This window comes from Macrosteles quadrilineatus, unplaced genomic scaffold (genome assembly GCF_028750875.1).
Source record: "Macrosteles quadrilineatus isolate MER2022 unplaced genomic scaffold, UCM_ALF_1.0 Scaffold_2__2_contigs__length_208266976, whole genome shotgun sequence".
Lineage (NCBI taxonomy): Eukaryota > Metazoa > Arthropoda > Insecta > Hemiptera > Cicadellidae > Macrosteles > Macrosteles quadrilineatus.
The window spans coordinates 9,619,189-9,643,843 of record NW_026542595.1 but is presented as its reverse complement, the minus strand read 5'-3'; the positions used below and the strand labels follow the sequence as shown (position 1 = coordinate 9,643,843).

The 24,655-nt window shown below is 35.1% G+C and overlaps 2 protein-coding genes across 2 annotated transcripts; one reads left to right on the top strand and one right to left on the bottom strand.

Moving 5' to 3' along the window:
* Positions 1-2,511: 2,511 nt before the first annotated feature.
* On the bottom strand, positions 2,512-13,160 carry LOC128987744 (zinc metalloproteinase nas-15-like). Its single transcript, XM_054408752.1, has 8 exons — positions 12,969-13,160; positions 12,776-12,914; positions 12,590-12,646; positions 8,079-8,255; positions 7,647-7,827; positions 5,768-5,886; positions 5,463-5,596; positions 2,512-2,708 (listed from the first exon to the last, which is right to left on the bottom strand). Exons 1-8 carry the CDS (start codon positions 13,158-13,160, stop codon positions 2,559-2,561), a joined length of 1,149 nt encoding a protein of 382 aa, XP_054264727.1. The 3' UTR covers positions 2,512-2,558.
* Positions 13,161-18,043: 4,883 nt separating this feature from the next.
* On the top strand, positions 18,044-24,240 carry LOC128987983 (zinc metalloproteinase nas-13-like). Its single transcript, XM_054409144.1, has 6 exons — positions 18,044-18,186; positions 19,308-19,517; positions 21,552-21,738; positions 22,432-22,556; positions 23,718-23,851; positions 24,088-24,240. Exons 1-6 carry the CDS (start codon positions 18,075-18,077, stop codon positions 24,238-24,240), a joined length of 921 nt encoding a protein of 306 aa, XP_054265119.1. The 5' UTR covers positions 18,044-18,074.
* The last annotated feature ends 415 nt before the right edge of the window (positions 24,241-24,655 follow it).

The following is a 24,655-nucleotide window of genomic DNA, read 5'->3' as shown; positions in this document are numbered from 1 at the left end:
TTGGTACAGTTGACTACCGAGGTGGCTCAGACTAACCTTAATGCAACTGTTGTCCAGGCTTCTGCTTCATGTCGCTACTCTCTGATCCGGGTGATCAATCCTAGCAAGAGAATATCCCTTGGTACAGTTGACTACCGAGGTGGCTCAGACTAACCTTAATGCAACTGTTGTCCAGGCTTCTGCTTCATGTGGCTACTCTCTGATCCGGGTGATCAATCCTAGCAAGAGAATATCCCTTGGTACAGTTGACTACCGAGGTGGCTAAAATCTAGACGATAATTCGTCCATTTTATCTGGGTACAAACAAAATTAAATATAGCTTGACCTAATACTGTTGTTAGGTTTAATATTAAAAGAAAAACATAAAAAGAAAAAGTAGTGTACAGCAAATTGGAAAAAAAGTGTAAAGCAGTTCAAATTGAAGTGAATATTTTAACCGAATAACTATAGCCATTTCTTACAGAAAATCGCAAATGACTCTTTAAAACAATTATTTGAATACCTTTTCCGAGAATATACTCGGAATACCTGAATACTTGAATACCTGCCCGTCCAAATTTTCCCACATTTTTTTACCTTCTTTTTACTCATTTACTCTCACTGATTTTAAAACCAAAAATATTAAGCTCGTGGCGGCAACGCAAGGTCATGAAAACAAGTTAGCAAAACAACGATGGCTATGCATACTTAACAGTAGATCAGCTGTTTGTTATTGCGGTACATAGTTTACTAGTGTTACCGCCTAACATTTAAATAGTAATTTTTGTGTAATGGCATATTACGTGCTATGGGGGACAGTATGTAAATGTGTAATTCGTAATATTATTCGTGCTTAAAGTATGTTAGCTGCACACGACAGACTATTCAATGACTTGTGATTAAGCCTTGTGTCTGTTGAACGCAGCAAAATTCCACTAAAATACTGATATACAAACTGAGCCAGTAAAATAAAAACTCTCATCAGTTTTGTTCTGTTTTCGAAACATGCAGTTTCAGAATTCGACTAAGTAATTAAATGTTGTATCTGCAACCGAATTGTCGGTTAAGCCAACAGGTTTATTATTGGTTAATGCAATGAGCAGGTTATTAATTAAAGACAGAGTTTGATGGAAAATTGTATAAGCCTTGGAAATAAATGAAATTGCCGGAAATAACTGCATCCAAAACTGCCAGACCCGTAAACCGAGGGATAAAAACGACAATTTTCTTGACTGGATATTCCACAATCAGTGCCCTCATCCAAAACACTTTACTAGTTTTTAGTTACTAAGTTACTGGATACTGTAATAATGTCATTTTAAAAAGTTTGAATTTTTTGATCTACTTTGGAAGATTATATACTTTGACTGGTGTGTATAGAGCAGATAAATGCATCCTTTCAATATCCGACTACAGCCTGAGGCTTATAATGTCATGCTGAGAACATGAAACTGAATGCCATCCGTTCGTCAGAGATGAATATATAAGTATATATTTTTCTGAAATATATTGTGCTATTAACATCGTCTTGAAAGCTGACGATATCATATTTAAATAACTTAAACAGGCAAATAAAAACACTGTTCTGTGTAATCTTCAACATATTATAATAATGTATACGGTTAAATATTGACTTTATCGCCATAGTACTTTTAACTAATATAGTTAATACAAACTTATAATATTACCTCCACAAGTACACTAAGCAATCTAATTGATCTGCATGCCTAGAGGTCTGCATTGTATGGAGATTAGGATTGGACACTCCAATCATAATCAGACCCAATAGCCAGATACAAGCAATAGTCAGATCAGGGTATGATTGGAGACTTATTGCACTCTTACTCCACTTACCATAACTAGAATATACTTGACATCACGTATATGAAGAAGGTTATACAAGTAAACTAGAGACACTTAATTGTAGTAGAGCACTTATATCTTTTGTAGGTTATTAATAAGTTACTTTTAGCTCTTTTTTATTTGCAAAATGTTTGACTAAATGTATAAAAAAATCTTAAATGTTTTTTTCTTGTCCTTCGATAGGGCAACGGTACGTCATTGTGTGATTATATTATCTAGCACGTAATAATAGCAATTTAATCGCCTTGAACCACATAAGTAATCTGATTTAAAATTACACATTTTAACGCCAAACAACAGATTTATAACTACTGTTCCTGGGAGTAACTAGTTTTACACAACAGTTTTATATCCTGTAACATTACCTTTCGCAAATGCTAGGGTTCCATTAGATCAATTAATTGCCAATGCTATTAACCCATTTGCTCAACCCATTTGCAGTAAAGATGATTGATTGAACACGTGGACGCCACCCTTAAACGTTTACTTCAATTCAATACCTCTTTAGTATCTTATCAATTTAAGTTTAATCTGATGATACGTGCAATTTCAATACCTAATACCTTAGTTTAAATATAATTATATTATGTTTTATTTAAAAAAAAAAATTCCGTGAATCCTTAGGTGAAAACAATATTGACAACTAGTTGGTTTTCAACATACCGTTCTTTTATTAAATGTATCTTTACTTATGTTTTATTTTAGTTAACTTTATATTATCCAAGGTAGTCTACGATGGAGTTCATTTCATTGCTGTCGTCCTCTTCGTCCTTCTTGGCAATCTTGGGACAGTTGTACATGGTGTTTAGTTTAGCAATGTCTTTGTCACTGAGGGTCTTCCGTTGTCCGATCTTGGCCTTCTTGTCCTGAAACGAGAGGATCAGTTACTGGGAGTTGGGAGTGTCACTGTCGGACAACCACGGGGCGAGGAAGCCGAGGGGTACCAGGGGGGCTAGGGGGGACAGGCTGCCCCCGGGGATTTGTGACTCCCCACGACATGGATACATGATTCGCAGCTTGGCGATATCTTTCTGGCTCAACTGCTCGGATTGGCGTAGAGTAACATTTGCCACCTGTAATTACTTATCATTACTTACTGACTTTCCTTAAAGTAGACAACAACAGTTAAGTCAACAAGTAAGTGATAAGTGTTAGACAGTTAATTTCCAATGAAAAAAGAAAGTTACATTCTTTATGCACACACATAGATGTAGTATTAAGGAGCAACACCAGTTTTATTATGGTCATATTCATACGGGACAGGGTGTGATTGGTGACTAATCGGGATGGATATTCACTTTCCATATTTACACAAACACCGGCATGCAAAATCATATGATTGGTAAAATAATAACCACGACTATCTCCATTAACCTCCATTAACTATGGGAGACTGCAAATCTAGATATACTTCAACAAGAAAAGTGAGGTGTATTTTAAAGCTAATCATAATCAAACATATTCTAGCAACGCTTAAGACTAACGTGAACAGAATATTACTATACAAAGGAAATTTTACAATTTTACATTGAATGTAAGATCAATATGTTTCCAAGATTAGTCTAATAATAATCTACACGTTATCAAATGGAAAATGGTATATAAAAAGCTGATGTTATTTTTTAATTTGTGAAATTTTGCATAAGGTTAGCCAAGTTACGAAAAGTTCCATACCAACATAAGCTCGCTAAGAAGCCGAAAAAGTTACACGTTGTGTTAAAATTACAGTAAACAGGATGTGAGAACTCGTTTCGAGAGGTTGGGCAACTAATCAACCCACTGAAGGAAGTTTTCCTTTGTTGTTTGTTCTTTTTCATTTCAGTTTTCAAACAGGTGATGTACACAAGGGAAACCTTAGGGAATTCTATTTACTTAAATGACACCTTTCATTCAGCATACTATGTTTACCTCCATAATAAGACTTATAAATGTAACAAATAAATATAAAATCTAATGTCTGTCAGTTCTGTAACACATCGTAAATAGTTAAAAACTTTAAGTGATTGTTGTTTTTAATTTAAGCCAAAATGTACACAGACAATAACACAATTTCATCAAACTACAAAATATCATAAGCGTTAACCGATAACAGTAAAGAATCCAAGAAATATATTGTAAACTTACAATCGTATGTAAAACAAATTTAATTTAAAATGGAAATAACAATAGCAAATCTGGATTAACTGCTATTTTCTAGGCCAAACATACACTGAACGTAATTAATTCATGTACGTGTTTTGCGACTATTGCATCGTAGCAATATGCTCTATATAAGTGCACCTGCACCAACTGTTCAACTATTTAACTACTTCAGCTGTTGGAATTACCTTTACAAACTGGAGCATTTATTTAGATAAATGTTTATTATATTAAAGGGGTATGTTGATCTTTTAGGACGGGGGTTTTATCCCATAAACTCTTGTTCTCCAGTATTTATCACATACCCTCACAGTTTATTTTTATTTTTGCAAACATACCAACAAAGCCAATAAGCTAAACTCTCAGATACTCACCTATCTACCTTAAATACCCTCAGATTGTCGCATAGTTTTACCTCCTGGTCAGTGCGTATTTATCGATGCATAATTTAAAGTGTAATAGATTAAAACTAAGTTGGATTACTGTTTTAATAAACTAGTACATAATCAAAGGCTTATTGAAGACAACCACTACGTTATAAAAGGAACCTGAAATACTGAAGACGCTATGTTTTGTAGGCTACGAGTATGGATAGAACAATCAAAGTTTGGCGTTGCATGCCGGGACTTTTACATTACTTTGTAAATTGCAACAGCAGATTACAACAACATGCACATGAGGTAAACTAGGTTCAAACCATATGCCATGATTTTGAATTTACATGAAATCGTATATTCAATGTAACTTACGTCAAACACATTGCCGATTAGTAAAATGTCATAATTAACTATTGAAGTGTAAACAAGTGTGAATATATTGGGATTGACGCATAATAAGCCACGTGACTCTTTGTAACGTGAACCAGATATCGAGACTTCTAGACCTACGGGTATGATGTAAAATTTCAAATTTGACGTAATGTTAAATGAGTGGAATTATGTGTTTACAATTGATTGTTACGTGTACAACAAGTATGAACTTATTTTAAAGTAGGTCAATGTAATGATAGTTAAAGTCCATAAGGAAGGTTTTCTTTAACATAGTCACCCAGTTTTAGACAGCAAATACCGTTTGTTGGCAGTAGAAAAATTACTTTATTGAAACAATAGACATGCATACAGGGCTGTTGGGCAATTTCTTGCAAAAGGGCCTTTATTTAAGGAAATTTGTGAATTATATGTATGATGGCACTCGTTTTTGAGATTTAAAACATCCTTACTAATTCTTGCTGTTAACACACTTTTGCATGACGATGTAGAATGCATAAACTCTATGATATGTCTAGGTTGTTGAGTGCTACTGACGCTACAGCCATCCTTATTACGGTCTTTAAGAGAGCGGAATAAATATTTAGGTAATTTCATAAATTTTTTGTTCGAAATGATGACTATACGTGCTATACGTGACTATACGATGACGTACGTAAGCAGTATTTAAAATCAGACGGTTATACACGGACTGTATACAACAACTCAGCCTACCTTGGGTGTTATGGTCATCTGGTCGTTGCGAGAGAAGGCGTAGGCGCTGTAGTGCATGATGCTCTCATAGTCGTAGCCCACCCCATGGTCAGTCACAGTGCTGGTGTTGTACTTGTCAAAGTTGTGTTTATGATCTGTAAATGAAATAAGATTTTAGGTTATGTACAAAACAAACAATACCTGTTGATCGTTATTTTAAGTGGTAACTAAATCTTTGCTTAACTAACTATGAAGTGTCTTTTGTTTCAAATATTTTTCTAATGAAAAGGTGATGTTGTTGATGTACTTGGTGACGTCATACACACCAGACTCGATGTTGTCCCAGTGGATGGTGACGTAGTCATCTCTATCGTGAGAGCTCTGCTGGTGGTGGAGTCCTAGCGCATGTAGAAACTCGTGCACAGCAACTCCGTGACGGACACACCTGGAATGTGTGTAATAACTACTGTAATTCTGTTGAATAATGTATGTTTTTCTAAATTATAATTTCAGATAGTCTCTAAGCTGGATTTTATAATAAGTTTTACCGATATATTAACTTTTACTACTAGTACCGAAAATGACATTTTCCCAGTGCTCGCTCAAGTTTAAAGTGTGAGGTAAAGCTCATCAACGTAAATGTTAAAAGTTAAAGATTATTGTGCAGTAAGCACGCACTAAAGATACAACAAAACTATCTTTTGCCTATTTCTGTCCACAATTAATTGTGCAATTGAAAAAAAGCTCATTTAATGGTAAAGAAACACGGTTGTGTGTAGTTGGTAGTAGCATTGATTATACACAGAATAGACTTCCCGTGTAATGTAAAAGTTTGAAGCCAAAAATGCGTGGTGCAATCTGTTGAAATTGTCTACCAACTAATGATCTGTGTATAGTCAATGGTAAAAGTAGAATTAATTGCAAGAAAGGGGAAATCAGCTGATCGTTTCCCCTTACTCTAATATAAGTTAGAGCTAGGAAAACAATTACTTGCTTCGATATCAGCTATCGAAAGTGGCTACTTTCAGTACTTAAAACTTAAAAACTTTATTTTTTAAGTGCATCACCAAAAGAATAAAAACAAAATCAAGTTAAGGATACAAAAATATAAAACATCCTAAGAGGAGTTTCATGTATTGTTTCAAAAGAACACTTCAATATGTATTATACGGATGACACGTATTTAACTGATAAAGCTACAATCGAAACTGAGGCTAGAGTACATGGCTTCATTAAATCAGTTACATGTATACTAATCAACGTATAGGTGATAACTGATTGTACCTTTAAAGGTACAAACATATCGTTAAGTATTTGTATATTTATAAATGATCATTTAAATATAAAATTAATAATATTCAATTTTACTTTTGTCAGGCATGATGGTTATATAAATCCACTGATCCATATTAGCAAGTATCTCATCCCAGCAAAGTATTAGGTCACTCTTGGTTAAACAACATACAAGCTGAACCAATCCTGTTTCTGTAGAACTTGTAACGGCTCTGGGCGGATGACCGGCGATATCCGTCTTCACTCAACTGTAAGCTTTACATCCCAACTTGTAATTAATGTGTTTCCGGACACAAGATTCAAACCTCAGGGCATGGTGATATCATTCATTCGAATGTAAATCTTCCCGTGTAAAAACTTAATAAATATCTGAATACCTTGAAATTAAAAATATAAATAATTTATCCAACAAATTAATTAATGATTGGTTTTTGAAAATGTCATTGTTAAAGGTTTTTTCGGGTATGATAGCCTAAATAAAAAAAAATAAATCTGTGTAGGTTTTATGTTTTACAGTTAGTTTTTTTACAAAGTCAAGTATCTAGTACAACTAGCAACTGGGCTACAGTATACTCAATTAAACAAATTATAAACTCATTAGTTGGACAATTAAAAATACATCAAAGATAAACTCGTAACGGTTTGAACGTATTATATGTTTTTACAAATTTTCAAGCTACATATATACCACAGTCTTTAAATTCTACTGAAAATGTTTTAGGAGTTTGACTATTTTAATGCCATTTAGCTTGTAAGCATTATCTTACTAACCTCGACATTTCATAAACTTATCACACCAATCTCTGGGTTGGTAACGATATTATGAAAGCAAACACTATGCATTCGAGCATCTCATATTTTTTCTAAACCTAAAGTAATATTTTCATCACAAGCATGCACTTGACAGCTTACTTCTCGCTAAGGTTGAGCGTCTGTCCTCCATCCTTCCTGCCCACGTAGGACCAGCAGCCGTCCCTGTCCCCTCTCACCACCACGTAGGCGTCATCCCCGTCCTTGTAGGGGCGGAACTGTATACACGTCTCTGACTCTATGTTCTTCACCGCTCCTCGAATGATCTTCCTATCTTCTTTATCTGGAGGAATTTCAAAATATAGTTTGTATTGTTTTAAAATCTATAGAAAATTAACACACTTGATTGTTTGGAATTAATGTTTGGTAATGGTATGTTTAGGTTACGCCTAAGGATTATTTAGACAATTTTACAAATTTTGAATTTCGCTCATTTTGAAGTGATTCAGCAATATATAAAATGTGTATACCACATTTACTAGCGCAAATTTGTTTCATGCAATTACTGTTTGGACAGGAAGGTATGCAGGTTACCAAAGTCGTCAGTGTCTATGTAGTATGGCACCACCGCCCCGGGCCAGAGCTTTGCCTTGTCTTGCACCGCGTTCCTCCCTTCTCCATCACCCTCCATCATGATGTCTCCCTCGTACTGACCACTCAACTCCCAGATGTTCACCCGAGACTTGCTGGACCATGAGGAAAACGCCTGAGCTGCAACAAGAAATAACCCACTTGACCGTAATGGTAAACAGGTGTAATTTATCATTTCGTACACGTTTTACCATCCAGCAATTATTTTATAGTAGAGTAGATGTGCAGAATCCCTTTATAAATTAAAATAGGCTCAAAAATAAGCACAAAAATGAATTAAAAAGTTAAAAAAATACATAGGCTTTATGGGTTGCCAAGTTGGTGACGAATAAACAACAAAGTACAATCAGAAACAAATGGAAGAAATTCCATTCACATGTTTTATTTACAGCGTGGGGCGAAAATAGAGAAGTTTGCACAATACATACTTTTGGTCAAGTTTTCGACCATGGAGTGAGCTCTAGTTCATTAAAACTTGTGTAATCATTCTAATAGTATGTCACACCAAGAAAACCCATTCAAGGAACCCAACCCAAGTAGCTATCAGGTCAACCATGGAATCGTCATTTTATGTTAGATAGAGTTTATTTATGATTTTAGCAAATTTTTACTAGAAAGGAGAAGTAACCTTTCATTTTTAGAATGCAGTAGTTTTATTTGATACGCATAGGTATCGCCCTAGCAGTGATCCGTAGTTCACGACTGATTCCAAGTTATTTAAGATGGCTTTTGTTAAACTCCTTTAACCATATCTTCAACTTTAACAAAACTAAGTCAAGAATGAATTGGTTTTAATTTGAGCTTTAATTACAAATGAAAGAATATATTGAATGATTAATTCAGATGCTCAGAGCCCAGCTATTTTATTGTGTCTGACATAATTGACCTCTGAACCCAAACGACTGAGCACATCCCAGGTTTATAGGGTGTAAGTTTTACCCTCCCGAAGACACCACCTTTCATTTTAAATTTATTTTTGGTCCCACTGAAATACACCATTTAACGTGTTATATTATTTCAAGCAATAACACTTAGGAGTGTGTTGCATATGTTTAGTTAGTGAGCACAGAATGGTGACTTGACGTATCTACGTTCACATTGTCAAAGACTATTTGCCCTGTCACCCAACATGCATTCACTTCCACTCCACGACTTTACTCGATCCCTCTACCTATAAGAATACCAGAAATGTCAGATAAATATGATGGATCGATTATTTCAAAAGTCGCAAAACGCCATATTATTGTAGAGCTTATTCTTTTTATTTCAAACAATAAACCACAGGTTCCCAATAAAACCCCAAATAAACCTCAAGTGGCAATCCGCGTGAAAGTCTATTTATATGCACATATTCCAGGCTTCTTTAAGTGTATTGATTCAATAAATGTAGTACCATCGTTAAAGTAAAAGAGTTAGAACAAAACAGACGTTATTTAAAATCTATTGCCACTTATGTTTGGACTCCTTGTATCATCGGTAGTTTTTTAGCGAATTTCCCTATAGGGAAGTAGCTATTACCGTAGGTGGCAGCATGGTAAGACCTAGGCCCGGGACCGATTTACTTTTTCATTTTGATGTCCCCAGAGGCCAAAAACACCATTCGTTTAAATTTTTATATATGTATAAAATATTTATGTATTTTATATATACATATACAGGGTGAGTCTTCTAAGCTGTCCTAAACAGATTACAGACGAACGGCTTGACATACAGAGATGAAACAAAACTTTCCCCCACTAATTTATACCCAAGGAACAACGTAAAAATATTTTTACCATTTTTAAAATACAGGGTGTTCAAGAAACTGGGGGTCATGGGTTCGAATCTCAGAGTTTTCAAATGTAAACATATGTCATATCATGCATCATTTTTAATCTCTAGACTAGACAAACAATTTAGTGAAAACAGAACTCATTTATCTTTGTCCGTTTCAAAATGGCGGCCATTTTTATAGAAAATATTGATACTTACAGAATACTCTGTATCTTGAAAACCACTAAACTTATTTTCGTTCAGTTTGAAAATTCTTAATTAAGAATTTCAAGATACAGGGTATTCTGTAAGTATCAATATTTTCTATAAAAATGGCCGCCATTTTGAAACGGACAAAGATAAATGAGTTCTGTTTTCACTAAATTGTTTGTCTAGTCTAGAGCTTTAAAATGATGCATAATATGACATATGTTTACATTTGAAAACTCTGAGATTCGAACCCATGACCCCCAGTTTCTTGAACACCCTGTATTTTAAAAATGGTAAAAATATTTTTACGTTGTTCCTTGGGTATGAATTAGTGGGGAAAAGTTTTGTTTCATCTCTGTATGTCAAGCCATTCGTCTGTAATCTGTTTAGGACAGCTTAGAAGATTCACCCTGCATATATACAGGGTGTCCCTCGAGAGGTGTCTCAAATCGATTACTGGAAACGGCTTAACGTACAAGGATGAAATAAAATTATTTCCAACTAAATCGACCCCAAGGAATAACGTAAAAATATTTTTAACTTTTTTCAAATACAGGGTGTGCCAAAAACTGAGGGTCACTAGTTCGAATCTCGGATTTTTCAAATGTAAACATATGTCATGATATACATCATTTTAAAGGTATTTGATAGACAAACATTTTGGCGAAAACCAAAATTAGTTATCTTTTTCCGTTTCAAAATGGCGGCAGTTTTTTTGAAAGAAATCTATATTTTTTAATACTCTGTATTTCCTATACCAATGCATTTAGCACTTCTCCGGTTGCATTTTCTTACTCGTTATGAAATTAGCTTTACTGTGATATGCAACAAGTAACGGTTTTTTGAAATAATAAAAATTCCAAAAAAAATTATTTTTGAAAATTTGCAAATGCTCATTGTTCAAAATTTTCAAATAGCAACATATGTCAAGTGGCACATCATTTTATAGGTTTTTCAATTCCTAACAACTTTGTAATTTACACTTACTTCGTATCTCTTTTAGTTTTTGTGTAAATAACAAAAAACCTAATTTTCCTATATCAAATGCATGTTATTTGGGTTTGACATGGTTCAACACTAAATGAAAAGAAGCCTTTAGACACCTCTCGTGGGACACCCTGTATATATATATATATATATATATATATATATAAATAGATTTATATATATATAGATTTATATATATATGTGTCCGTGAACACGATAACTTGAGTAATTTTTGTCCGATTTTGATGAAATTTGGTTTGAAGGTGTAAGGCGGGATAAACTTGAATGAGTTCGCGAACCAGCATGATCGGACCATGAGAACAGGGTTTTAACGGGTGGTTTTATGGGGTAAAAATTGGATTTTCTAATTTTTTACCCTCTAAACACAAATTTTCCCAATTTCTCTCCGGACCTTTTTAAAGAGCTTAAAAAAAGAAATAATTCAGTATATCCAAGTGTTTTTGTACAATTATTGGTTACGGAGAAAATTCAAAAAAATGTTATTTTAAAATTCCCATGTTATTCTTATGGAGAATATTGTAAAATGTTGTAGTTTGCTCGTTTATGGATATATTTTAATCAAACTTGGTAAATTTATTTATTTTATACAAAGTTATTCATATTTTACCAAAAAATACACTTTTTTACCCTCCCTGTAGCACCAAGCCTAGGTACTCGTAAAACCTAATGTTAATTAAATACATTCAATTGAAAATCAATTCAGGCAAATGGAAATTCGCTTAGTCGGCAGGTTTGCTGCGGCAGGGGTATTATATTTTACTACCTTTTCGATAATCAATAAAATAAACTACAACCTGCTATTTTAGTGTCTTCCCGAATGTGGTACCTATGCATAAATGTTCGTAACTAATTAAATCAATTGAACAAGAATATTATTTTCATTATCGTCTATCAATAAGCTAACCATCAGTAAGTTAAGCCGAAATAAAAAATACATTACCGGATATTTTTGATTTTTTTTATATACAATTAGATCTTGCATAGCCCGATACGCATTTTTGCGACACCATGTACTTTTAAGTTTTCGTCCATGATTGATTTTGAGTTTATTTTAATTTACTTTCACACAACTGATTCCAGGAATCATGGTTTCTCAACTGACAATCTTGTTACAGTACCATACGTAGAGTACATAATACGAATTAAGGTTATTTTAGACCAACAAATGTAAAAAATAGAACATAAAATAAATTCAGATCAGATTAAGAAATCTTTTGGTAAGCTGACAGTTCGTTTTAAGATTAAAGTTCTAAATTACTGGTCTGACTTATTGACAAAACATTTATAGCTTGAGGCCTGAAGTCGTTCCCAGCAGTATATGCCCTATGGAATTAATCTGTATTCCTTCCTCTTCAGAAGTGAACACAGCTATCAAATCACGGAGTGTACAACATAATGCTGTCAATCACCCAACACTCACCCATGGCCGCAGCGGGAGCCTGTTTGCCAGTAGGGCCAACACATACTGTGGAGACGGTACTCACCCATGGCCGCAGCAGGAGCCTGTTTGCCAGCAGGGCCAACATACTGTGGAGGCGGTACTCACCCATGGCCGCAGCAGGAGCCTGTTTGCCAGTAGGGCCAACATACTGTGGAGACGGTACTCACCCATGGCCGCAGCAGGAGCCTGTTTGCCAGTAGGGCCAACATACTGTGGAGACGGTACTCACCCATGGCCGCAGCAGGAGCCTGTTTGCCAGCAGGGCCAACATACTGTGGAGGCGGTGGTTTGGTCTTGCTCTCAGCAGATACCAGCAACACACTCAGCACACTCAGTGCGATCAGCAGCGATGTACACATGTTGTAGGCCTACAGAGACACTGGCCAGCCTGGCCCACATACATACAATCACCCAATACTCACCCATGGCCGCAGCAGGAGCCTGTTTGCCAGTAGGGCCAACATACTGTGGAGACGGTACTCACCCATGGCCGCAGCAGGAGCCTGTTTGCCAGTAGGGCCAACATACTGTGGAGACGGTGGTTTGGTCTTGCACTCAGCAGATACCAGCAACACACTCAGCACACTCAGAGCGATCAGCAGCGATGTATACATGTTGTAGGCCTACAGAGACACTGGCCAGCCTGGCCCACATACATACAATCATCGGCCACTGATAACACTCATCAGCATGCAGAGAGGTCGCATATACACAGGTAGCCGCTGATAGTAGATACATGTGTAACTGTCACCCATGAATCATCCCACCGAGGCGAGACCAAATAAACACATGAACCAATCAATTGTCTGTGTAATTAATGCTGCTGTTGAATATAAAACAATTAATTTAATTATTGATAATATGTACCTTCATTTTCTATTCGTATGTTCAGAACATGTATAACCTAGCTCCTTTACGATCAAATGAATTGTGGGAATCAGCTATTAAACTGAAGTAAAGTAAAATAAAAATCTGTTTAATGTCAGGTTACCTTCACCAACCAACATTTATTAAATGTAAGAGATTTAAAAAAAAATAATGATTTCTACTTTGTTTTATTAATAATTTAAATTTAGAGCATTTTCATATTTAATTACCTTTCCTACAGTAATAATCCAAACATTATTGATAATTTACCATCCCTGTTTGTTACTTACTTTCGACTCGACGCCTAGACTGTAATATAAACACATTTATAAGTGTTGAATACGGAATTTAATCAAGCTCTGTCAGATTTTGTTGAATTTAACATGAGTAGTACTTATTAAACACAATCACATTAACGCTGAGTAACGTCCGAGCATCTAATCCTATGTATGACTGTAAGCAAGGGATCTGTTGTCGGACGCTTGTTGCATCTCTTTCGATAGTTTTGTGTACATTTTAGTTGTTTTATGGATATAAAGTAATAGCATTTCCACTAAAACATCAGTTAGTTAACTCCAAGAAAAGCTGTCAAATACTATTTAGAATGTTAATTTGACCTTTAAAGTTCTCTAAATTACTTTGAAACTCATTCTAATGCTGCTAGTTACGCAAGTATAGCTTCGAGAAGATTCAGTAAATTTCTGTACCATAATCCTACACATTCATTGCCGTTAAGAAATCCATGTTTAAAGGTTAGCCAGGTGTCGTTGAACACGAATATTTTAATTTTAAATATGAACAACATTTGCACGCACGCAGTATGAAATATAAATGTGTTATATTTTTAAATGTATACAACCATAGATTAAGCATATTCCCTAAGGGAGTATGCTTAATCTATGATACAACCAACTTATTTTGTAACCAAAAAATGCCCAAGTGCTTGAATTTATTGAAGTACTCAACTACTATGAGTGCAACAATTACTATCTTTTAAAATCTACAAAAAAGATACATCACTTACATGTTACATTATTTGTTCATGTAGCATGGAACCAACCCAGACCCGATTGTGCAGTTCTCATTGTCACTCAATGATGATACCTCGTAACTAGGCTCCCTTAACCTGTGAGAATTCCACCGCACTGAACACAACGTTTGGTTCCATGTTTCACGTAATGTTTATTCACATAGATAGATAAGATCTGAAGTACACAACGTCACCTCGAAGTGTTCCAGCGCCATCTAGTACCTGATATGGTGATACACTACTTCAATATTCAGGTAAGATACATCTGGCTTTAGCTTATCACTAGATTCGTCAAGTTTCTCAATTCTTGATATGTGTAACAAGATAATAATATTCAAACAGATAAATTCAAATCGTTGTTTCATACCGTGTGCTGTTCCTGGGTGACCTTGACATTTTACCCTGGCCTAGTTTTCATATAGGCTAGTTTAAAAATCACACTATAGTGAAAGTGTACTAGGCTGGATATCTTTCGTTGCCTTAAAAAATCGTTACCTTAGTGAAAATCTATAAAGTGACGCTTTCAATTTCAACTTTTTCTATTTTACCAATTTTGTATTATTTAAAAATAAATAAAATAGTGTTAAAGAATGAAGTGAGACGCATAGAATACCTATGTTAACGGTAACGACTGGCTGTTTCTTTAGAATAGTTAGTAATTATCAAGCATTCATTTAGAAACACTGAGAAATTATATAAGAGCTCCAGAGAGAGGGAGAGAGCTTAGACTCATATTACAGCGATTATATACCTAATGAGCTTCCCTATTTTGAAGATAAATTTGTTGCATGAAAGGTTGAACAGTATTATATTTACCTAATTAATTACGAGTTAAAAAGGACTCAAGAGCTTCAAGAATTTATAGAGCACCAAAGTTTATACACTTCAAAAATTGATGAAAAGCTGATTTAGGTAAAGTGTGTTTGTTTTGCTTTTGTACAGTAAATCCATAGTTTACTTTATGCATAAGGTAAAGTTGGTGAGTTTATTTGTTTTGTTGCTGAACACCTTTCATAAAAAACTCGTCTATATACTTTCCGTCTGCTAAGTAACTTTTGAAAGAAAGTATAAAGTAGGTCATGAACAGAAGAAGTATAGTTATTTACTTTCTCAATTTATAGACGAGCTAGATAAGTGACTTCTAGCTGGATTGTTGGTGCGGGGTCATAAAATCTTAAAGATTTGAGTGAGGAATGTGGCATTTAATAATTAAAAAACCCCCCTACCACCCCGAAATATATAGAAATCCCCATTTAATTTTTACGTATAATGTAGCCTACACTTTGTGTTATTGTGTTTTCTACTAAAAATGTACTAGGGACTTTAAACATCAAGTTTATTTATTGGTATTGTAATTTTATCTGTTTCTCTCAGTGAATCTATGAAACTTTTTGAGGAATTGTAACTCCCCCCCCCCCAAAATAAATCTAGAAAACCCAAATGTAATTTCTAATTGAAACTTTGCATAGTTTTTCGTGTTAGGTATTAAACTAAGGTCTGATACTTAAAAAGTTTCAACCTACATTATTATGCACAAAATTCAAAGTAAAAAATACATTAGAAAATTGGCACACGAAATACAAAAATACCATACAAGAACTTAGTATGCACGGATACCCATTTAATAACAACACTAATTGCTTGAAAATAAATCATCAATCACCAATAGTGATAGTAATATTGTCGTCAAAATTAGTCGAAATCAAACAGTATTTTGCCCCAACACCATCAGTTTCTAGCCACCTTAAAAAACTTAGCTACGGCTAAAAACCTTAGCCACATTCAATATCTTTAATACTTTAATACCTTTCTATGAAATGGCGACCATGCAAAGTAGGTATTTTAAGCCAAGTATAAATGGGAATTATCTCTACTTACAACATACTTACACGGTATCAGTTTCAGCCGTGTATCGCAGTGTGATGCTGACGACATAGAGATGCTGATGCGGCTGATGCCACTTTGTCTGCTGATGGCACCGGTCCTCAGCAAACCTCTGGTTATAATATCTCCACTTACTAAATACTTACATAATACCAATTTCAGCCGTGTATCGCAGTGTGATGCTGACGACATAGAGATGCTGATGCGGCTGATGCCACTGTGTCTGCTGATGGCACCGGTCCTCAGCAAACCTCTGGTTATAATATCTCCACTTACTAAATACTTACATAATACCAATTTCAGCCGTGTATCGCAGTGTGATGCTGACAACATAGAGATGCTGATGCGGCTGATGCCACTTTGTCTGCTGATGGCACCGGTCCTCAGCAAACCTCTGGTTATAATATCTCTACTTACTAAATACTTACATAATACCAATTTCAGCCGTGTATCGCAGTGTGATGCTTACGACATAGAGATGCTGATGCGGCTGATACCACTGTGTCTGCTGATGGCACCGGTCCTCAGCAAACCTCTGGTTATAATATCTCTACTTACTAAATACTTACATAATACCAATTGCAGCCGTGTATCGCAGTGTGATGCTGACAACATAGGGATGCTGATGCGGCTGATGCTACTTTGTCTGCTGATGGCACCGGTCCTCAGCAAACCTCTGGTTATAATATCTCTACTTACTAAATACTTACATAATACCAATTGCAGCCGTGTATCGCAGTGTGATGCTGACGACATAGAGATGCTGATGCGGCTGATGCCACTTTGTCTGCTGATGGCGACGGCCCTCAGCAAACCTCTGGTTATAATATCTCTACTTACTAAATACTTACATAATACCAATTGCAGCCGTGTATCGCAGTGTGATGCTGACGACATAGAGATGTTGATGCGGCTGATGCCACTTTGTCTGCTGATGGCGACGGTCCTCAGCAAACCTCTGGTTATAATATCTCTAATTACTAACTACTTACATAATACCAATTGCAGCCGTGTATCGCAGTGTGATGCTGACAACATAGAGATGCTGATGCGGCTGATGCCACTTTGTCTGCTGATGGCGACGGCCCTCAGCAAACCTCTGGTTATAATATCTCTACTTACTAAATACTTACATAATACCAATTGCAGCCGTGTATCGCAGTGTGATGCTGACGACATAGAGATGCTGATGCGGCTGATGCCACTTTGTCTGCTGATGGCGACGGCCCTCAGCAAACCTCTGGTTATAATATCTCTACTTACTAAATACTTACATAATACCAATTGCAGCCGTGTATCGCAGTGTGATGCTGACGACATAGAGATGCTGATGCGGCTGATGCCACTTTGTCTGCTGATGGCGACGGTCCTCAGCAAACCTCTGGTTATAATATCTCTAATTACTAACTACTTACATAATACCAATTGCAGCCGTGTATCGCAGTGTGATGCTGACAACATAGAGATGCTGATGCGGCTGATGCCACTTTGTCTGCTGATGGCGACGGTCCTCAGCAAACCTCTGGTTATAATATCTCTAATTACTAACTACTTACATAATACCAATTGCAGCCGTGTATCGCAGTGTGATGCTGACAACATAGAGATGCTGATGCGACTGATGCCACTTTGTCTGCTGATGGCGACGGCCCTCAGCAAACCTCTGGTTATAATATCTCTACTTACTAAATACTTACATAATACCAATTGCAGCCGTGTATCGCAGTGTGATGCTGACGACATAGAGATGCTGATGCGGCTGATGCCACTTTGTCTGCTGATGGCGACGGTCCTCAGCAAACCTCTGGCACCTTCTCTCCACGTAGAAGTCTCCATCAGCGAGATATTCACAAAAATGCGTAAGGAATATGCAGTAGTTGATAGTGTTAGTATATTCTTAAACTTCCTTAAGAGTTCCCTTAGTGTTTGGCGTTTCTTAAACCTAGGCATGCAGTTTTCAAAATTCATCGCAGCTAAATTATTAAGTGTGAGATGGATTCTATTAATTTATAACTGATTAAATCAAACTAATTTTTGATCAGTACAAATATTTTTGTTTTTACTTAGAGTATAGTCTATTAGTGAAACGAAATTTACTGTCGCACTCGCACAGTGGTCAGTATTTTCGTTTGGTCAATCAACAATTTTAAAGTTACAGTCATACAACGGTCAGGAGAGTTTCCGAATATTTATATACTACTGTACGTTCAAGTCCTACTGTTTTGCTGATACCGAACTTGTCCGTTTAACACGTAACAACTACGTGGCCAAAACAATACTAAAACTTGTATTTTAAATCATTCTAGTATGTTAAATTAGATGCATGCATTTTAATTAGGAAAGTGGAATTGTTTAATCTTCATTTAGTTTGTCAAACATGTTTGTGCAGCTGCACTGATCTGCGTTGCAACATCAGCAGACATCACAACATAGGTACCACTACATGGGACTATTACATGGGAACCAGACTGCTGTTCGCTGACCTACATACTCGTACATTACAATAAAGCTTTGTAACAGTTTAATAGACTGGTCATTGTACGTGCAAACTTTATTAATCAACATTGAGTTAATGGATACTTAAAGGTCACACTTGTCGTAAGAAACTGTCAGTTGTGACCTTACCGATTTTCTCTGTAGGGAAAGCAAATAGTTTTATTTGAAAAAAGTTTAATAGTAACAAAAAAAGTTTAAAGTATACATAACACGGTTTTTTCAGTTTTCTGAATTCTAAATGTCAATAAACAAAGGAAATAAACTTCATTTGCTAATCAACGCAATAGATTTAAAAAAAAAACAAGAAATTTGGGAAAGGTGAGTATCATTTTGTGTTTTAACAATTAAACACGGAAAATGATAATTTTTAGACGCTAAAGTTCCCAATCAACATAAAATACAGTGACAACACTTCAGCACTACATTATTTTAAAGTGTTTGAGATTTTGAATGACACCGTTAAATCATGTTACTCTAAATCCAGTTTCAGGCTCAGAATTGTTCAACGAGGATGTCAGCTCTGGAGCAAATCTTCTGGAGAACGGAAGGTACCACGAAGGAGACATCATGAGGAGTTCTTCTTCTTACTCCACTTCCGGTGGCCACTCGAGAAGAAAGAGGTCCACAATGAGATACGACGTCGAGTATTGGAAGGACGGGGTCGTACCTATCCTCATCAAGTACGACAGCTTCGGTAGGGTGCGTTAGAGCAGAGTATGTACTGAATAGGATAGTTACTGACACTACTTAATCTTATTAGAGAACTAGCTGTTGTAACCCATGCTTTGCAACGGGAAGATGACGTGAAATAGAAACATTTGATCTTAACATAAATGATAATATTTAGACATCCACCAACACTTTAAAAACAAACTTCAAATCATACGACTTAATTTGATCAACGGTTACGGCTTTTAAATCAGATAAGTAGTGGAAACCAACATCTTGGTATGGGTTAATTAGCCTATTATGAAAATATAAGAAAATATTACCAACTTTTCCAAAAATATTTTCATATACTTGATTTACCTTCGTATCCTTCTTTATCTTTACTTATCCATATTCTTTATTATTGACATTTTAAATTTTAATCAAATATATGAAAATATTTTTGGTTTCAAAAATAATTATAGTTAAATTTAAATAAACAAACTTTATTAGGTACATAAAATCTCCTTCAAACCAAATCACAAAGCCTTCGACCACTCGCAAGTCACAATAAATCATAAAAAAAAAACACAAACATTAGCTGTTATAAACTTTATAAATATGGTTATGAGTTATCAATAGTGTTTCAAAATATATAAAGAAACAATATCTATACTATATAGAGTTGGAAATTATTAATTTACCACATAAAGGTAACAATGCCAACAATGACTTTTGTGAAAATTATATAATTAAAAAACTTTCATCTTTGTATCTTTAATTAATATAGAGTTGGAAATTATTAATTTACCACATAAAGGTAACAATGCCAACAATGACTTTTGTGAAAATTATATAATTAAAAAACTTTCATCTTTGTATCTTTAATTAATACTAGCAGAGTACCCGTCCTTCGTACGGGGTTGGCATATAAGTATCAAATGCTTATAGCAGTTATGAGTGAGGACATGGTTTAAGAAATTTCGGTTCTTTTTGAAGTTCGTTCGCTACGCTCACTCACCTTTAGGTTGGAGCTCGTTCGCTGCGCTCACTTTCCTTCAGGTTAGCTCGTTCGCTACGCTCACTTGCCTTCAGGTTAGCTCGTTCGCTACGCTCACTCGCCTCCAGGTTGAAGTTTGTTCGCTACGCTCACTCACCTTTTGCTGTTGTCATAAATGTAAAAGAAATAATAGTGCTAGTGCTGCACCCTGTTGGTAATCCTTGTAACTTTAATGCTATTGAACATCACAGAACAGAACCAACTTGTTTAATTGAAACAGCTGTTAAGATTCAATAATTTCATTTCTCATAAGGTTAACATGGGAAACTCCAGAGCCACTGGGGCGGAGCCCAAAAGGATTTTTGGGATAAAAATATGCCTATATGTTAATCGGGAATGTGAGCTATCATCATGCCAATAATTTCAGCCCGATCCGACCAGTAGTTTTCGCGTTTACTTTTCCCATACACACACACAGACACCACCTCTTTTTTATAATAGTATAGATAGATAGATTATTAATTTACAAATGAAATTGAGCATTGGATAGAACAAAAAAAAGGCATATGATTATCAAAACATCAAGTACCAAAAATGTTATGGTAAAATTAAGTTTTATTACATCTCTGATTACACACTACAAAAACATTATCGAACAACATGCCATACAAGCAAGTTCTTGTTAATATATGGCTTTGCCCTTTGACAATTTAACACTCACCTCCAATACTTCTGCCAAAAACAGTAAACAGGAGTTCATTGAAGGTCTCTGATTTTTCACAAAAAATAATATCTACCAAATATTACTAAAGAGTAGCAGTAAGTTTTCGAAAGCTAAAACTACAAATGGATTTTCATGATAAATAATTGTTATTAACAAGTCGTAAAAATAATTAGAAAATTAGCATTAACAGACATGTGTTTATTGGATGGATTGAGATTGTGAGCATGCAGAGTTACTAGAATACAATTTTTTTTAATTATCATAAGAGAAATCAATTTTATTGTTAAAGGTTTGATAAGGTGTTTAAGTGATCATTATACAGTTAAAAACTCAAAGTCCAACAAAACCTTTTTCAGATGACGACGAGATAGAAATAATTACCAAGTCGATTAAGAAAATCGAAGATCATACCTGCATTAGATTTCCAAAGAAGCGCAAGAAAGACAAGTCCTACGTAGAGTTGAGGGGAGACCTTGGAGAGGGCGAGTGCTGGTCCTACTTGGGGCGACAGGGTGGCAACCAAACACTTAGCCTAGGGGACGGGTAAGTTTATGTGTCTAATCAAAACTATATTACTGGCACTATCTTGTTGTTGAAATTTTCTTACTAGAAAAATAGGTAACTATTAGTTTTATTAATGACCTACTTGGTATAACATAATAATAAAAATTCAGGGCTTTTGTAATAATTATAAAAATTGAAGTACTGGAACCGTGGAATGTCTATTTTCAAACACCTGAGTAATATTATATAGCCTAACATTAGGATGCATATATTAATTATGTACATTAAAAATTATAATTCAAACAATATTTTTGTCGAGTGTAACACCCACAAACAAAAATCTTAGCCTGCAGCTAGTAAAAATAAGCTGATTGGGCGGGCAGTTGATTTTCGGCCCTAGGGATGTAAATACCTGCTCGGTCCCCAAATTACAATGACAGCTGGCACGGACAGCAATAGGTATCTTACGGCCTCTAATAAACCTTTGTAAAACGGCTAGTGTGGTGAAAATCACTACCTACTCTCAAAATCACTTTACCTTCCCCGTAGCAGCAAACCTTAGCCTTCATTAAATAAAATGTTATTTGAATATAGGTTAAGTATGTCTTGTTAATGGAAAACAGTATTAGTAAATATCAAATCAGACAAATTGAAATCCACATAGCCTAGTCTGCAGGTTTGCTGCGATGGGGTTATTTTTTATGTAACCTATTTAACTAAAACTGTCCACAGGTGTGTAATCTACCACTACGTGCTACACGAGATGTTGCACGCCTTGGGGTTTGTTCACCAACACAGTTCACCGGACAGAGACCGATACATCAAAATACACTGGAGCAACATTGACTCGTCCAGTAGTCAGTAATGTAACCATTTTATGTGTATCTTATGTTAACAAGTGTAATCTGATGACTACTAAGTTTCTCAAGTACCTCATATCCTGTTCACTAATTAACACTTATCACAACTATATTTACCGGTGACTAAAAGAATCCCACGAAAAGATATTGTAAAAAAAAATCATGATATTAACAACTTTAATTTGGCCGATAGTAAATTGTAATTCCTTCATAAAAAAATAACCCAATTCAAAATACTAAAACCATTTAAAATGCGAGTAAATAAACATATTTTTGAATAAAACATATACGTAGTACAATTTATGGTAATGAAACAAGATAATGATTTTTTTTGTTTTAATATATGAGACAAAATTGATTTTTTATTAGACGTTTTTGTTCAATTCTTCTCACGTTTACTCATTGTAGAATAATGGTCTAGGTTTGACAGCTGTTAAAGTGTTCGCCCGCCTTTTAAGTTAACTTAGATGGAGTTACCAAGAAACGAGAAAACCCAAGTGATTAATGCCCCTGAAGATGAGTTTGCGGTCTGATGGCTTCTGCTTGAATATGTATTACAAAATAACGAATTGGGTTTTAAGCCGGAGTTCCCGGTTAAAAGCTTTTTTTTAAGTTTTACTGGCAAAGTTAGAAGTATGGCAGCTGATGAAGGAAGATTATAATATCGAACCGAATTGTTATTATCATTTAAAAAATTCTTTACAATTTACAGTTATGCTATATTATATTTTAAAGGCCGATCAATAGGGTCACAGCCTAACAGCCTAATGGCCTATTTTGGCAGACAAAGCTAAAAATAAATATGCTTTTTGATTCAAAGAGCCCCTTGATTGTCATAAACTATGGAACATGTCCGGTCTTTAGGTAACGTCATTTTAAATGTTATATGTATTAAACCAGAAATACTTGATAAAACACGTATAAATAATTTTTAAATCTCATGAAATTGTGTGGATAGGTTAGGTTTGCGAAGAAAGGGGTTGCTTTAGGGTTCAGCTTTTCCTTTTAACTTCGATTCAAAGTGAGTTTCAAATATACATTCAGAGCACATTATGATGAAAATTAGAAGTATTTAGCCGAACAAATATGCTAACTGCTTGTGAAAAGCCACCTTAGTGTAATTTAGATGCATTCTCAATATTCTTGTTTTATGTGGAGAGTTCTCTGGCTGGTTCGATAAGTATGACTGGAACGAGTTCGATGACTTCGGTCTGGGCTACGACTACTACAGCGTGATGCACTACAGTGCCTACGTCGGCTCCAAGAACGGTAAACCTACCATCACGTCCAGGGTGAGTCGTCATTAATATTACGTCCTAATCATTTTAATGGGCACAATTATATATTTTTTACGTTAAAGAACAATACAATCAATAAAAAACTACTGTACAGAAACAGCTTGATATGATATAATGTTAATGATAAAAAACTAATGCTATTATGTATATTAAAAACCGATGCTATAATTCATCCAAAAATGCATTTTTAGTGAGAAAACTTAAAAATAAAAGAATGTTTTTGCTTTCAGAACAAAAAAATAAAAATTGAAGAAAGAATGGACCTTAGTGAAACGGACATTGAGAAACTAAACATCCTGTACTGCGTTGAGTATGTTGGTATCAAACAGGACGGGTCAAAATATTACAAGTTCTATGATAAGAACAAAAAGTTGAAAAAATAAAGTAGGTAGATGTGTAACTTTGTCTATTTTACTATCCTCACTAACAGATGTTGGGATACTGAATTCATTCTGTGATAATGAACTGTTGGTTACGATGTTACGACGTCAATATACGCATTTTATTACAACCCACAATCCAGCTTGCGTTGCCTTACTGAACACAACAAGAAGACTACATAAACTGTGTGGGAAATATGATTTCCCAGCAATTACGATGTGTTTGTGTTTTAAATTATGCAAATTCTTGCAATACTCAAGTGTATTGATGACGTAATAAAAAAGGACAGCACACATTTCAACTGAAATTGAAACTATTATAGGTCTTACTAATGAAACATCCATTATAGACTATTATAGGGGAAATGTGTACTTTATTTTACATACTTATCTCACATGATCATTGTTATTTCCATTC